Source organism: Poromitra crassiceps (genome assembly GCF_964638095.1).
Source record: "Poromitra crassiceps genome assembly, chromosome: 10".
NCBI lineage: Eukaryota > Metazoa > Chordata > Actinopteri > Beryciformes > Melamphaidae > Poromitra > Poromitra crassiceps.
In genome coordinates this window covers 16,541,435-16,558,184 of record NC_139631.1, presented here as the reverse complement: position 1 = coordinate 16,558,184, position 16,750 = coordinate 16,541,435, and the positions used below count along the sequence as shown (strand labels likewise).

The 16,750-nt window shown below is 44.1% G+C and overlaps 1 protein-coding gene across 1 annotated transcript in view; it reads right to left on the bottom strand.

Annotated features, from left to right (window-relative positions):
• Positions 1-15,564, bottom strand: part of ostf1 (osteoclast stimulating factor 1) — a 19,257-nt gene extending 3,693 nt beyond the window's left edge. The window contains 7 exon segments of the mRNA XM_083645294.1: positions 599-648; positions 1,585-1,692; positions 2,164-2,217; positions 2,406-2,469; positions 6,558-6,604; positions 7,368-7,418; positions 15,427-15,564. Coding sequence (XP_083501420.1) covers positions 599-648; positions 1,585-1,692; positions 2,164-2,217; positions 2,406-2,469; positions 6,558-6,604; positions 7,368-7,418; positions 15,427-15,460 — 408 coding nt within the window. The 5' untranslated portion in view covers positions 15,461-15,564.
• Between the last annotated feature and the right edge of the window lie 1,186 nt (positions 15,565-16,750).

The window sequence follows — 16,750 nt, the reverse complement described above, 5'->3', positions numbered from 1 at the left end:
TTACTACACTGGACAAATAGGACACACCTCTTTATATTGGGTTTAGGTCAACAGCTACAGAAAATAATTTTGCCATTATGTTACATTATGTGGAAGGTTATCCATAATAATAAAGGTTACAATTCAATTCAATTCAATTCACAGAAGATTACTGTAACAATTATTAGGCTTAATTTCATTACACACAACAAAATTCCATGACTTTTCCAAAACTTTCAAGGATTTTACAAATTCCATGACTTTTCCAAAACTTTCAAGGATTTTACAAATTCCATGACTTTTCCAGGCATGGAAAACGACATTTTGAAATTCCAAGAATTTGCCATGTTTTCCATGACCGTGGGAACCCAGTAGTAGAGATTCTGTGTTTCACTCAAGGAAACTTCAGCAGGGTGGATGGTTTCTGTCAAGTGGGCTTGAACCAAGTCCTCCATCACTACATCACCATGCTGCCCATGTCCTGATGTGGCATCTGGTAGGTAGGGGGCTAGGAGATCCAAATGGCGTCAAACTAGGGAACCGACATTTGTATGCATTTCACCCGCCATGAGAATGAATTTACTTTAATGACGGAATGAGTTTTCTAAATCCTTCTGACCTGCTGGTTGAGCTCCACGTTGGACTGACCCAGCAGCACTTCCACCACATCTGGCACAGAGGGAAAACAAACAAGAACTGTTAAGTCATGGCTTGAGTAATGCTTTAATCCAGGGGCTCCAATCTTTTTTTGCTTGTGACGCCTCGTGCACATCTACAATGCAAAATCGCTTTTCCGCCTCGTCGCAGCATTTTGTGGGCGTGGAAACCAGCTTCCAGCTTGGAGCTGTAGCCTGTTAGAAACGTTTTGTGGGGGGAGGAAATGTGTAGGAAGAGCTGTCATTGGGTAGCTTTAACGAAAGGTCCCGCCCTAGTCCCGCCCCGCGAGCGTGAAGCCGCTCGGAGACAAGCCGCCTCTAGTCTGCGACAGCGAAACGCTGGGCGGTTCCAGCGGCAGGGGGCGCAAGGTTGAAATTGACCAATCAGACGAGGAAATGGAGCAAGACAGCCGATCAAGATGCAGCGTCAAAGCGGCTTTCACAAGAGGCATGCCGCCGAGCGTTTCATGATGTGCACGTACCGTGAGTTACCCCACATTGATGTCACAAAAATCTACAGACCCCACTTTTTTTCCCCAGGCGACCCCATTGGAATTCCATGTGACTCCACTTGGAGTGGCGTCGCCTAGGTTGGGAACCACTGCTTTGCTGACATTATAGAACCACTGCTTTGCTGACATTATAGTGCAACAATCATTTTAGGAACAGAGCTGGGATGTTTTCATTAAGTAAGTTCCTGTTTTTATGTGATTCTCTTTGTATGTAAAACAATCATTCAAGCAATAACTGACATAGTTATTCACTACTGCAACCCCTCAAATCATGTATATTTGATTTAGTTTGTTTGATTGTGTTTGCATGTTGTCATGTGTGATAAAACCCAATACAAGAAGCAGTCGTCTTTGTGCACATAATGACACTGCCAAAAAGGAAATCTTGCACATTTATGAATAAATAGAGCAGACTCTTGGGTCCTGGTGATTTCTACCTTTATGTCCTCCATGGCATCCCCAGTAGAGGGCAGTGTTTCCAGCCTTATCCAGCCCGTTGATTCCCACCTTGTTCTCCACGCATTCCCTCAGCCAGCTCAGATTGCCTATTACACACACACACACACACACACACACACACACACACACACTCTCACACACACACACACACACACACACACACACACACACACACACACACACACACACACACACACGAAAAAGGATGTCAAGTACAATGCACATACTGTCACAGCTCCACAACAGAAACAGAGCTGCACAAAAAAAGAAAAAGATATGGAAATGTGTGGGTCTGCAGATCGTTGTCTCACCTCGTTCGTGTGTCTGTGTGTGTGTGTGTGTGTGTGTGTGTGCAGATCGTTGTCTCACCTCGTTCGTGTGTCTGTGTGTGTGTGTGTGTGTGTGTGTGTGTGTGTCTGTGTGTCTGTCTGTCTGTGTGTGTGTGTGTGTGTGTGTGTGTCTGTCTGCAGATCGTTGTGTCACCTCGTTCGTGTGTCTGTGTGTGTCTGTGTGTGTGTGTGTGTGTGTGTGTGTGTGTGTGCAGATCGTTGTCTCACCTCGTTTAGCTGCCTCATGCATTGGGTTGTCGATGGACTCTGCCTGTTCAGCCACTGCAGGAAGAAGAAAACAACATTTGTTTGTGCCAAGCCAAATGCTCTGTCATGAGGGAGAGCATCAGAGCATTACTACTTATTGTGGCCTTTATTAACATTGTATGTCAAGTTAGTAATAGTTTATTTATATTTACCACATAATGTAATGATATTCAAAGTGTATCTATCTATTCTTACGGACTCACCATAGTTACTTGGGATTAGTCCTGTTCTCCCCCTGCATGTCCCCTTCCACCAGTTACTGTCGCTCTAAGGATGACAGAAAGGGCAGTGAGAGCCAATCATTGTTGTTTTTTTACCTTTATTTAACCAGGTAAAATCAATCGAGAACCAGTTCTCATTCTCATTTACAATGATGACCTGACCAAGAGGCTTTCAGCAGGAGTATAAAAAAAGCAACACAGTCAGCACAAAACAACTCATACAGTAAGAGTAAGAAACGGCAAAAAACAGTGCAGAGTAAAATAGATCAAAATAAATACTATGTTTTTTGTGTATCCAGAATCACTGGTGCAAAGGAGTAGAGACACACAGGGAAACTGCAAAAGGATAATGAGTCAGAGCGACAGGAAAATGAAGTGAGATGGGAGAGAGAAGGTATAAAGCTTGATAGAGTATTCCAAAGGAAATCGTAAGAAGCAGCAGCAGTTCATGTTAAGGCTGGGGGACACACACGCAACGGCAAAGGACTAGCAGCAATGAAGGCCGACTGTTGCGTCGCCTCACGTCGCCTGTGTCGTGTCTCATTCCGACTCAAGTCAAGACTCATTCTGAAGGAGTGGAAGTCCTCCTCTTCACCTTCTTTTCAGGTGTGGCTGATGGACATGATCTCTGTTATACAGATGGAGAGACTCAGGTTCCTGAGAGCCAACTCGCTTAAAAGATTCTCAACTATCTGGGACCCTTTTTTGGCCTACTTTGACAAGGTTAAGAAGAATGACAAGTGACTGAGGTTAGGGGTGACGGATGACCTGAATGACAGGAGAACAGCCAGCACTCTAGATGTCCTTTGTAAGGGTTTTAATTTATCTTAAGGCAGACACAACGAACGTTTCAGCCCATAGGCCTTCTTCAGCATTGTGTTGTATAAGGCGGAAATGAAAGTTAAGTCAATTTATACACGTCATAAAAGACTACATGAAAAAAGCAGTAGATACAGTAAGTGTAGTACACAGTCAGATAATATAAAGAAAAGCTCTGTAGAAAGAATTCAAGTGCAATAGGTTTCAGCAAAGATGATGGAATTTCAAGCAAGACGGCCCAACTTCAACTCAGTTCCTGTCATTTTGGCACACGCGTTTTGCCCATGGTTTTCCACGGACACGCCCACTTAGGAGGTTTTCGGCAGGTCTGAGTCTATTGGAGTCAATGGGAAAAGTCTACGTGATCTCAGATTATGACAGATCTCTTCTCCCCCATATTCATTAAAGTAAATATTCGGCCCATTCTCCGAAGCCACATATCTTCAGAATATTCTGACACTAAAATGGCATTTTTCAGACAGACAGATCAGGAGAAAATTAAACTTGTTCAAGACCTGTCTCTTATCTCAGCAACACACTCTCGCGGGATTTGGCAAAAGGAACTCATGTTAGCAGGGAGTGATTCGATTAGCTAAAGCTAAAGCTGAAGTTTGTTGATGTAGTAGCTAAATCTGTGGCTAGAAAAATAGTTTTTTTAATGGAATATCTTAGTTTCAACTGTATTGAGCTAACAAGGGGCAGCTTTGTGTTTACAGTATATGTGTGGTTTGTGTGGAGTTTGGGAACTCACAATCTCTATTTCAAGTTAGCTTTGCTAGGTCAGCATTAACACGAGAGGTGCCCATTTGACCATTTGGGAGACTTGCTGCTACTATTTGTTAGAATTGGCTGAGCCTGCAGTGAATCATCTATAGTAATAGAATAGCTATGGTTTTAGTGCTAGCCAAGAACTAAAAACATGAGACCTGCAAGTGAGGATGGTCAACCTCACATAAGGCAGATGGTGTAAAAGATAAGGACTATAGACTAGACAAGACGTCCTAATGTTCCCCCGTACAAAAGGCAGGACCAGAATAACATACAGAGGAGATATATTAGCCTGGGTAAACCCAGCCTCCACGTGACCTCTATGTGCCATCAGTCACAAAGACTTTGTGACTGATGGCACATAGAGGTCACGTGGAGGCTGGGTTTACCCAGGCTAGAGATATATATAAATATAGGGATGCACCGATATGAAAATTTTGGCCGATGCCGATAACCGATATTAACATTGCTGTTATGGCCGATAACCGATATTTACCGATGTCGATATGATCTGTATAAAACCACATTTTTATGATCATCACATTTTGTACATACTGAAAAACACATGTTAACATTGAATTTGAAAAAGTTATGCATTTCTTTATTTGCAAAGCCTTTGGAAAAGCCCATAAATCATAGATTTACTGCATTATTTCATATCAATGTGAAGAATTTGGCTGATAATGATAACCGATATTAACATTGCAACATCTGACCGATACCGATATGACCGATATGTTAAAAAATCGGCCGATACTGGCCGATACCGATATGATTGCCGATATATCGTGCATCCCTATATAAATATAATTAGAAAATGCAAAAAAAGTAGAAATTTAAAACAATCTAAAGAAAACAACCCAATAATAGCTCTTCATTGAGACCTTTTGGATATTCCGTTTGCAGGGTATGTATCCAAAAGGCCTCTCTTTGCAACAGAGCTCTGTCGCCCCCTCTTTTCAAAGGTCCAACCACCTCAATGCCCTGGACTCTGAGAGAGAACACACGTCGTGTCCCACAGAATTTAAGTGTCTCGCCACCGAGGACTTTTCATCATTATTCCTAATGCTACTCTTATGTTCAGAGAAGCAGACCTTTAGTTCTCTCGTGGTTTTACCAACATAACACAGGCCGCATGGGCACTTCAAAAGGTAAACAACAAACTTGGTTTTACAGGAAATCCCACTCTTAATTAAAAAAACGTCTTACCCGAGTGTGGATGTAAAAAGGACTCACCTCTAATCATAGCATTACACTGAACACAGTTACAACAAGGAAAATGACCATTCGGCACATTGGACAGAGTGTGAAGGGCGTGTGTAGCAGTCAACTCTCACTAACACATCCCTCAAGTTCCTCGCCCGCTGATGAGCAAAAATGGGGGGCTTGACATATACATGGCCTACATGGCCCACTTGGGGGTCAGTACACACAGTATGTGCCAATGTTTCAAAAGACATGTTTTTATGTCCTGGGACACAGGTGAAAAAGTGGCACAAACAATATTAGAATCCTGTTGAGAAGAGGTTTTGGGTACTAACAAGTTGTCCCTCTTTAGATCTCTGACCTTCTGGGGGCTACTGTCAAGGTCTCTGCTGTTATAGCCCTTATAGCCCTGAAACATGCTGTTATAGCCCTTATAGCCCTGAAACGTGTACATCATTTGGCCACTTGCTCTTCAAAAACAGCATCAGTGTTGCAGATTCTTCTAATCCTTAAAAGTAGGGTAAACCTTTTTTAAGACTGGGGGGATGGTAACTGGAAAAGTCCAGAAAACAATTTCTATCAGTCTTCTTTCTATATACTTTGGTCCTGACTGAGTTGTCCAGACTTATCAACACAAATATCAAGAAAAGAGACCGACTTCTGACTAAATTCTAGTGTTTTATAGATGGCATTCTGGAATTGATGTACAGTATACCTTGAACTCCTCTAAAAGAGTGAGTGACCCAGTGAAGATAAAGAAGACTTGCCCAGCTGGTTTCTTGGTTATGTATGGGCGAAATGGCAAATGGGTGAAACTCCCAAAAAGTTGGCGTATCCCTTTAAATGTGAATGATGTATGTATGTTTTTGTTTTTATTTTCCTGTGCCTGAGCCTGTTCCTTTGTCTTGTTCGTGTATTGTTAAAAAGGTTCCTACATGCATATCATGCAGCGACAGGCTCAAGGGGCTTTCCTGAAGGTATTGAAATGATCAGATGAAGTTGTGAAATGAGAAGGACGTTCATGTGCTCTCTCTTCTCCTGCACTGCTTCACTACCAGCTGACCAGCCAATCAGAATGATTTCTCACACCGACTGCCTGACGCCCATTCAACATGTCCAATCGGCCGAGAAAGCCGCCTACAAGGCCGACTAGAGCCAATGGTGCAGGAGGACACACCGCAAAGACTAGGACGACTGACGCTCAGCGATGCTCCAGACATTTCCCATGGCTGACCGTCACCTGTGTGTGTGTGTGTGTGTGTGTGTGTGTGTTTGTCAGGGGCAGAGCTGAAGGGGACATGAAGAGGAAGACAGTGGCTGATACACGGAGCTCTTACTTACTGTGTCGGAGATATACAAGATGTCTCCTTCTTCAAAGTATAGCTCATCTGGCTGGAGAAACGATGAAACAAATCAAATGTTACTCAGCTCTGGGCAGTCATGACAACCCAGCAAATGTTGTGTTGTGGTGCGGGGTGTGGTGTGGTGTGTGGTGTGGTGTGGACGGTGTGGTGTGGTGTGGTGTGGTGTGGACGGTGTGGTGTGGTGTGGTGTGGACGGTGTGGTGTGGTGTGGTGTGGTGTGTGGTGTGGTGTGGACGGTGTGGTGTGGTGTGGTGTGGTGTGGACGGTGTGGTGTGGTGTGGTGTGGACGGTGTGGTGTGGTGTGGTGTGGTGTGGACGGTGTGGTGTGGCGTGGCATGGCGTGGTGTGGTGTGGACGGTGTGGCGTGGTGTGGCGTGGTGTGGTGTGGTGTGGACGGTGTGGTGGGTTGTGGTGTGGCGTGGCGTGGCGTGGTGTGGACGGTGTGGTGTGGCGTGGCGTGGCGTGTGTGTGTGTGATGTTTGGAAATGTGTCACATTTCACCCTCTCACTTCGCTCCCCACCTTTTCTGTTTCGCTCTACAGTTCACCACCAAATTACACAACAAATGGTATATTAAGTGAAAGTGAATCAGGTGTCATTTATAATATGAGTGGGATTGGCCACGGTGTTTGGTGGGTAAAATTGTCATTTAAAAATATGCATTTCAGTGATTTTATATATATATATATAGCTCTCTCTCAACAATGGTCACAACAATCACCAACAATAATTAAACATCATAAAAACAAGGAAACTGGCAATCAAAAAACAAAAACAAAAAAACAACTTGCCGTTCTGGGGTCAAACGTGAACATTGCTCTGAACACCTTGACTTGGCCTAGAAAGGAGAAAACAGATTGTGTTTGATTAAACGTTTGCTTGCCTCATCCTTGTGAAGGTAACACAGTGAGCCATGTATACATGACGTGAGCATATGCACACCACACTGCAACCACACTTGCCATTTCAGAGCCTATAGGCTCGGCACGCAGCTTAGTTTCACTAGAATGAAGCTGGATAGGCCCGTATGTAGCTTCAATGTGATACATTATTATAAGGATATTATATCAGTGATCAGTGGGGCTGGGCGATGGTTGAAAATCAATATCACAATCTTTTTTCCAATATGGATATTAGCTATATCATGATATGGCTCACATGCAAAATAATCTATACTAGTATAATGAGAGAGCCGATTCTGGCGCGGTGGGGCACACAATTGGGTGCATATGCGAGCACACGTAGCGGGCGAGACCTTGAGGCCAAACCAATGAGGCATGCACGGTAGAAGTGATCGATGAGGAGGAGGATGACAACAACGAGGCACGCATGGTAGAAGTGATCGATGAGGAGGAGGATGACAACGAGGCACACACGGTAGAAGTGATCGATGAGGAGATAACAACAATGAGGCACGCACGGTAGAAGTGATCGATGAGGAGGAGGATGACAACAACGAGGCACACACGGTAGAAGTGATCGATGAGGAGGAGGATGACAACGAGGCACGCACGGTAGAAGTGATCGATGAGGAGATAACAACAATGAGGCACGCACGGTAGAAGTGATCGATGAGGAGGATGACAACAACGAGGCACGTACGGTAGAAGTGATCGATGAGGAGATAACAACAATGAGGCACGCACGGTAGAAGTGATCGATGAGGAGGATGACAACAACGAGGCACGTACGGTAGAAGTGATCGATGAGGAGGAGGATGACAACAACGAGGCACGCACGGTAGAAGTGATCGATGAGGAGGAGGATGACAACAACGAGGCACGCACGGTAGAAGTGATCGATGAGGAGGAGGAGGAGGATGACAACGACGACGAGGAGGCACGGTAGGAATGAGCACTGCCAGTTCAGCGGGCGTGGCAAAGGACGCTAGAAAGGAGCGTGCTCCGTTTCTAGACACATTAAATAATCAAATGAATGTTCATCCCATTGAACTGAATGGTATTTTTATGTAGAGACTGACATTTTTAAATAACATTCCTACCATACCTCCGTTTTTAAATAAAATGTGCTTGCTATCATCAGCTTAGACAGCACAATTGTGTGTCATGATATCCCAAAATCACCATCATAGAATGATGGAATCGAATATGTCATTGAAGAACCCACCACAGCCTGATCAATGAACATTTTTCAATAACTTGTCATGAGCTAGAATACTTGGGACCTAGGCTATAGCGTTCAAAGTGCCTGTTTTAGGTACTTTTTGGTGCAACTCCAATAGCCAATAGCAACAACAACAACACAGATTTTTAGAGTCAATGCAACAACACCACCAATAAAAACAACAAGTTACTACTACTACAACAACAACAACAAACAGGCCTTGTCCTTCTCTGAGCCCCCTGAGGTAGCTGCTGCCTTCAGGGCCTGTGATGGCAAACTGCAGCCAGGCTCTAGCTCTGCTGCTGGAATGCTACTAGAGTGGTTGAGGCTAAACTAGTTCATGGATACCTGGAAAAAGAGCTCAAAGAAACCTTCCTGGAACCAAACCAATCCATTGATGATGCATTATAAGACGTCAAAATGCAAACCCTAACACTTCATTGAGACTTCAGCCTGTTTTCCTCAATTCCTGAAAAGTTGACTTTTTGGAGATTTAGCCTAATTCTTCTGCAGAGCACTGATGAAATGCAGAATGTTGTATGTAGGGGTATTTGAGTTTGGTTAAGAGTAGGGCTGGCACGGATCAGAAAACCCACGGATCGGATCGCGTGACGGATTTTGAGCCACGGATCACGGATTTTTCGGATCAGCAAAAAAATATATATATCAGATTTTTTCTCTCAAAATTAGATTTTCGATTAGATTATTTTAATACTATTATAATTCTCTAACCATTTGTTGCCCTGCACAGCTCAAAAAATATTTTTTTCTCATAAGTGACACAATGTATGCTTTTACTCTGAAGGCAGAACGACCCAACTTCCTGTTTTAGGTGGCACTGCTATGCCTAACTTCGTGGCTGTTGCTTGCACCAGTCACATGACACGGGTACAGACCTACAGACCAGACCAGGTCAGTCTGGAAATATAACGTTGATGCTACGTTAAGCTACTCAGTGGCCCCACGTGTTGTTTTGTTGTTATGTGTCCTAAGGCAACATTTCACCGTCCGGTGATAATGTGTTTGTGAAACGTGTGCGCGCGTGTGTGTGTGTGTGTGTGTGTGTGTGTGTGTGTGTGTTGTGGCTCTCGTTATCTTGTGCAGCGCGCAACACGCTGATCGCATTCCTGTGCTTTTTCAGAGGTGTTGAAATAAGTTTGTGTGACTCTGTCTTTAGTAGCCACTAGCCACAGCCTTCAGACATACTTTACAGCAGCGACAAGGGATGAGGAAGCTCAATTGTGCTTGCCATGATTATGCCTGTCTGTGTCTGGCTGCGCTGGGCGTTCTCATACACTAACATTAAACGTTAAATGAAACGAAGGGGGGGGGGGTTCCGCGGACTATTGATGTTCCGAACCGCGTTCCGAACCGTGGGGGCTGATCCGTACGGGTCACGGATTATCCGTGATCCGTGCCAGCCCTAGTTAAGAGTAGGGGTGCACCGATCACGTTTTTTGCCACCGATCACCGATTGCCTATGGGAAATATCTGCCCAACCGATAATCGACCGATCACCGATTACCGATCACCGTTGTATAAACTCCTCAAAAAAAGTTTGGAAACGTTATTTCGGTCGATTATTTCTCCCCTTTAATAATACCAATTGGCATTGTATTTTATATCGTTGGAAAGCCTGATTAGTGATAGGGCTTTTTTTTTAAATAAAAAAAATATATATATATATATTTTTTTTAATATATAAAAAAATATCGGCAATCAGCCGAAATATCGGCAATCAGCCGATCGCATATTTGAGGTCAAAATCGGCCGATACAGATTGCTTGCCGATCGATCGGTGCACCCCTAGTTGAGAGATCCAAGCAGCTGAATGTATGTTATAATATACACTCACCAAGCATGTTATTTGGAACACCTTTACACCTGCTTATTCATGCAAGTATCCATTCAGCCAATCATGTGGCAGGCAGCAGTGCAATTGATAGTATTCTGTTACATCACCACGCGGCCATTTTGGTAGTAAAATAACAGGTGATTGTGATCAATCAACAGGTGATTACAATCAAGTGGCACTTATGAGCTGTGTGTATTGTAGTGCCATATTGGTAGGAAAAAGGCTTGTGAGTGTGACATCATCAGAATACTATGAATACATGAGATGATGCAGACACAGGTCAGAAGCTAACGTTCACATCAAGCATCAGAATGGGATGGGGTGGGGTTGGGGGGGGTGTGTGATCTCAGTGAATTTGACTGTGGCATGGTTGTTGGTGCCCGACGTGCTGCTTTGAGTATTTCTGAAACTGCTGATCTTCTGGTATTTTCACGCACAATAGAGTTTACACAGAATGGTGTGGAAAAACGCCTTGTTGATGAGAGGTCAGAGAACGGCCAGACTGGTTGGAGCTGACAGAAAGGAGACAGTAACTCAGATAGCCTCTTTACAACTGCGGCGAGCAGAAAAGCATCCCAGAATGCAACACGTCAAACCTTGAGGCGGCTGTCACTTTGGTGGCCCGGTTGACACTGAGCTGAAAGCTGACACCACCTAGTAGTATTAGTGAGGTGTTGGTAATAAAGTGCTTGGTGACTCGTGTCGCGAGTGTATTTATTATGGACTTTACATACAAGGCTCAATCAACAGCATGGTGGGCTGACTACATTGTGGGCCAAAGTACCAGCTATTGCTTTTAGTTAACCCATTGATACCTGATGCAGCATTTGTGTGTAAGACTGCAAACCACACAAGATATATCCTTCTGTCTCGCCACTATGTGATAGGTGTCGGAGGGCACACTGTCCCATGCTTTTTGGTTTTGCCCTTCACTGTCCGGATTCTGAGCCAAAATATTTGACTGGTACTCTAAGGCCTACAAGGTAGCCCTTCAACCGGAGGCGGAACTCGCCATCTTTGGCTGCTCTGAGTCCTCGTTGCTCCTCCCGGTGGCCGTGCGGCAGTCTTTGACACAGGGAATGACTGTTGCCAAGAAGGTAATTCTTAAGGAGTGGAAGTCCTTCTCTCCACCTTCTTTTCAGCTGTGGCTGACGGACATGGTCTCGGTTGTGCGGATGGAGAGACTCAGGTTCCAAAGGACTAATTCATTGGGGAAGTTTTTGGTTATCTGGGACCCGTTCCTGGCCTATTTTAACGAGGTTAAAAATGACAAGTGATTCACCCGGCCGATTAGATATGGACCACTTAATGGATCCTATTTTGTGTATATTGATGTATATTTTGTAAAGCACATGGGCATTTTACGTGACTGGTAGCACCACTTTGGAAAGTTGGAAATGTATATTTGTTTTTGTTTTGTTTTTTGTCTTTTTCTTTTCCCTTTTCCTGTCTGAGTGTTTTTGTTTTTGTTTCTCATGTTCTGAAAAACCATAAAATAAAATATTGCAAGAAAAAAAAAGACCGCGAACCGCGTCAACGCGGTCTTAAAGGGATACACACACAAATGCTGCATCAGGTATCAATGGGTTAACTGGCTAAACAAGCCTAAATCTTGTTCAGCATGGGAGCAAAGGCAGTACTGTACATCTGCTTCGCACGATAGTTGTAGACAGACACAGGCATCACATCACTCAATCATCTGCTCTGCTTTACTCTCCTGAGCTCCACTACAGAAGAAGGTCTTGCTGCATTGTTGGATGTCAGAAATATGCTTAATAAAACATGTTCAAATGAACTGAAAAACACCTCACAAGACAACATTTGAAAATGAGCGAATGAAGATATCGCTGTTCCTGAATCACAAATGGCTGCTTTCAAGACACCCTCTGATACACTGAATATGTTTGGGATCCTGAAAACACACGAGTGGGTGACCTTCCTGTGAGCAGCCTCTCTTCTTCTCATGCTAGCAGGTCTACATGTTTGTCTGTTCTTCTGGGCCCACTCTGCCGTTACTGAGGGGTTTCGTTCAGCCAACACACTGTCCCAGTGTTTCAGAACTGAGCTGAGCTGCTAGACAAGCCCAGCTCTGTTCAGTCCACTCTGCAGGCCTGGTCATGTCCTTCACAACACACAGAAGCCTGTGCCGACTAGTCCAGGGTTCACTCTGCATTTTAAAGTTTCAGGCACCCAAGTGAGTTTATACCCTCAAGAAAAACAATTTGAACCCCAGGGGTTTGTACAAAATATCAAAGTGTATTTTCTTTGCATATGATAGTATGGCTTCTGGATAAGTTCCACCCTTGTATTTTCCTGGCAGAAGCGATTCCAACAGCACTATTCTTGTCTGGAAAAACGTGTCTGATCTTGGAGAGACTCTTCAATTCCCCATTCCTGCTCGAAGCCCAACCCATCAATTTGACAATGAAATCTGTACCCACACACTGTCTGTCTGTATCCATACCAACATAGCATAGCAACATACCATGCCTTTACCTGGAAGTCCCAGTCATTATGTGACTAAATAACACAGCGCTCTAGTGTTACCCTGTAACTCACCCTAAATCCACATCTTGACTTGCTTGGATATGAGCCAAGTCATACATCTTTCATCAGCAAGGCCAACAGACACTCTCTAACAGTAACACTAGTCTATTAAACAGCATGAGCAGTCAGTTTATTGAATTATAATATTATTAAACAATGGGGTCAAGTCAACATACTTCCAAATGGAGACCGAAACAAACCCAAGATATTTTAATATTATAGTGTGTATGTGTATGTGCATAATGTGTACATATGAGATCTGAGACACTTCTGTGCAGGACAGACATTATTGGTCCAGCTGTCTGCAGAAATGAACCAATAGACCTTATTCGATTGACGTAACTCACGTACGGGCATGCCCACCGCCGCCATGTTGTCGACATAGCGGCGCGGTGCAGCTCTCAAGTGACAGCCTATGTAAGAGCAGCGTTTATAGGAAGCTAGCCGCCGTTAGCGTTACCTGTATCGTTCCTGTTGTGTTCGGATGGTGACCTGCGTTATACAGCGTCATGGCTGTAGTAATGACAGCAGTCCCCGTGGTTTGTTTCCCCGTGGTCCCTGTGGTTTGTTTGGGTGAATGTACCTACTGACTGTAAAGCGCTTTGGATAAAAGCGCTATATAAATGCAGGCCATTTACCATTTACCATTTTGTTTCTATCTCTAGCGTCCACAGACGTGAAGGGAGTGAGACTGAGGATACGTCAGCACACAGGAGATGTGTGATAGTTGGGAGAGACAGCAGGTGAAACTTTCTGACAGCTCCTCACAGCAAAGTCTGTTCACCTTGTTTTTTCTTTTGTTTATTATTACGGGCATTAACGGCAGCATACAAACAACAACTGTAGGGTTTTTATTGTTGTCATCACTATCGCTATTTTGTAATGGAACAGAAACGACAATAAGGCTGTTACTAGGACAGTATGTCAACAATATGGCACCGTCCAGGGTTGGCGAATAAGGTCTATAAAAAGGGATGATGTCCTCCTTTATGACACAAATAACTGAAGGCATTCCTCGTTAACTTATTTTGAGGGGAAATTAAGGAAGAATGAATGTCAATAAATCTCCCTACTGCCCCCATTTGATTTGAATACATTTCCCTATATGGCAATGTGGCACTGTCAGTATAATACAATGACACATCTCTTGTCACTTGTCCCCCTCAAAAAGGAGGTCAGAGGTCAGCAGGCCTTAGCAGGATGGATGCTGGCCAAAATGGAGGCTTGATGCTGGGCCTTCTGGTTTATGGGCCACCTGACCCCTTATCACTACACCACCCGATATAGCATTGATTGACTAGCTAAGGGAAGAGTAAATACTGCTGTCCAAGCAGATAATCCAACAGTCAGTGAAACCTCTACTATTCAGGTTGTGCGATGATCTGTGCTTGTCCGTGCCTCTTTGTCCAGGACTGGGCTGGTCTCACTCTCATCGTCTGTGTTTTCAAGTGGCTATTTAGTGGGAGAGAGGCATGATGATTACCGAGACAAACTGGCAGCAGATGGGAGCTGTTGCATCAAGAGAAAGCAGAAGGTAGAGGTGGAGTGGTGCAGCGGTATATATACACCCATGAGGCATAACAAACCAGGAGGGAAAACCTATATTTGAAACGCCCGGGCTAGCTCAGGCACCATCTTCGCCAAATACGACCACAGGCTCTCCAGCCAGCCATCTGTCAGGTGCAGGCACGCACCCACACACCTGTCAACACAACCAGGTGAGGTGTCCTCCACTCCAGGCCATTCATGAATAACCATGAGTCTGAATGATGATGAAACACCCTCACAGTCACTTCCAGTCCTGAAACATGACTTCTGCAGAGAGAAGCTATGTCTTGATTACCTAATCTCCTTGGAGGGGGATAATCAAGAATAGCAAGAAGGGAGGTTAACCACAGAAAACGTTTCCAGGAAGCAAACCTGACGATGCCGTTGCAATTGCAAAACATTGATTCGCCAACACTTGTTGACCTATGTGCCACTGGCTGTCCGCTCGCTCCCCTGCATGGCTGATGTAAATAGGGAAGTCACACAGGCCCGCCTGCTGTGGCTGAAACTGGCGCTCCTCTGTCTTAGCAGCATGTGTGAAGAAATGCATGTTTGCTTTGTTTGAGTGATATAGATTTAGATGGAGAAACTCTGGGACAGTCGCTAATTCACTGTCAAAAGTGCACACCGCCCGCACCGGCGGCGCGTGAGTGTGAGCCACCACTCCGCCATCCAACCCGCCCATCAGTCCAACAAGGTGTGTTGCGCTACAGAGAGAAGTTTCTCTTTAAACGAAAAAATAAACAACAAATCATTATAACGTTACTCTTACCTGGCTTGGCCGGTTTGGGAGGAGGCTTTGACATTTTGTGAGTAACACAAGAAAACACCGCTCTGTGTTGTTCCAGACAGAAACGTCGCTCGACTGTAAAAACTCCCAATGAGGAAGTCCAGCCTGCTCAGGGCTACGCGGAAAAGTTGAAGTGCGCATGCGCTGTTCTATTCTATTCTATTCTATTCTATTCTATTCTATTCTATTCTATTCTATTCTATTCTATTCTATTCTATTCATATGTTGTAGCAGTCAAGCATTTCTTAATCCGAATATAGCCTACATTTTTTGTCACAAGCTGTGATAGTGTATTTTGAATATTTTTTATTAGTTGTATGATTATGAACAATTGAGAAGAAAGAACACATGAGGGGGTTTGCCTCAACATGTACAGCTAAAACTAACTTACACTACAACAAGACTAAGTGGAGAGGCATGAGAAACAACATTTTTGGCTGAATGCTCATCATGTTTAGGTAAAATGTCTGTTCACTTCCAGTCAACACAAACTGATGAGATCACCTATAAAATCTCAGATCATATTTTTTCCTCATCCTTCAACAAAAACAGTATAACAAAATGGTTAGTTTGACACGTTAAAAAAAAAAGTTTAGGATATCATTCATAAGTGTTATCCCCAAAATGTGTTCTGCTTTCAATTCACAATTTATTTTAATCTCAACATCTCCATCATGAAACTCATTGGAATCTAGACTGACTAGACATAGTTCAGTTGTTACTTAGCATAATGTATTGATTACACAACATTTATCTTAAAAACACACGTCAACTCACATCTTTGCAGTAGTGTTCATAGAATTTGCAACAGAGAGGATCAGTCCATGTTGTCAGCAGTGTCCTGCTTGCTTGCTTGCTTGCTGTGCCTGTGCTGCCCTCTGTCTGTGAACAGAGACTCTGCTGTGTCTCCTCCTCCAAGCTCCTCTTGATTCTCAGCTGTCAGTTCTCTCACTGGAGGTTTTGCCACCTGAGTGTGGGGCTTCCCGTCTGGACTCTGGAGCCAGGGTAGCAGCTGATGGCTTCAGGACTCAGCTCTTCAAGCAGATCAAGATTCAAGATTATTTTAATAGCCATAGTGAGTAAACGTGTTACAAATGAGGAATTTGTCTTTGTTCCGTATGCAGCTCAGTGATCACAGCAATAGCAAAATATGGAGCAGACAGAATTAACCTCCCATCATCTGGAGTAGGAACCTTTGCCGTCCTGCTTCTTCTCTGTCTTCCTGCTGACTCTCAGCCTCCTGCCCACCTGCTGGACATAGCTCCTTTGGGGTCAAAGAGGCTGGGGACATCTGCATGTCCTCCAG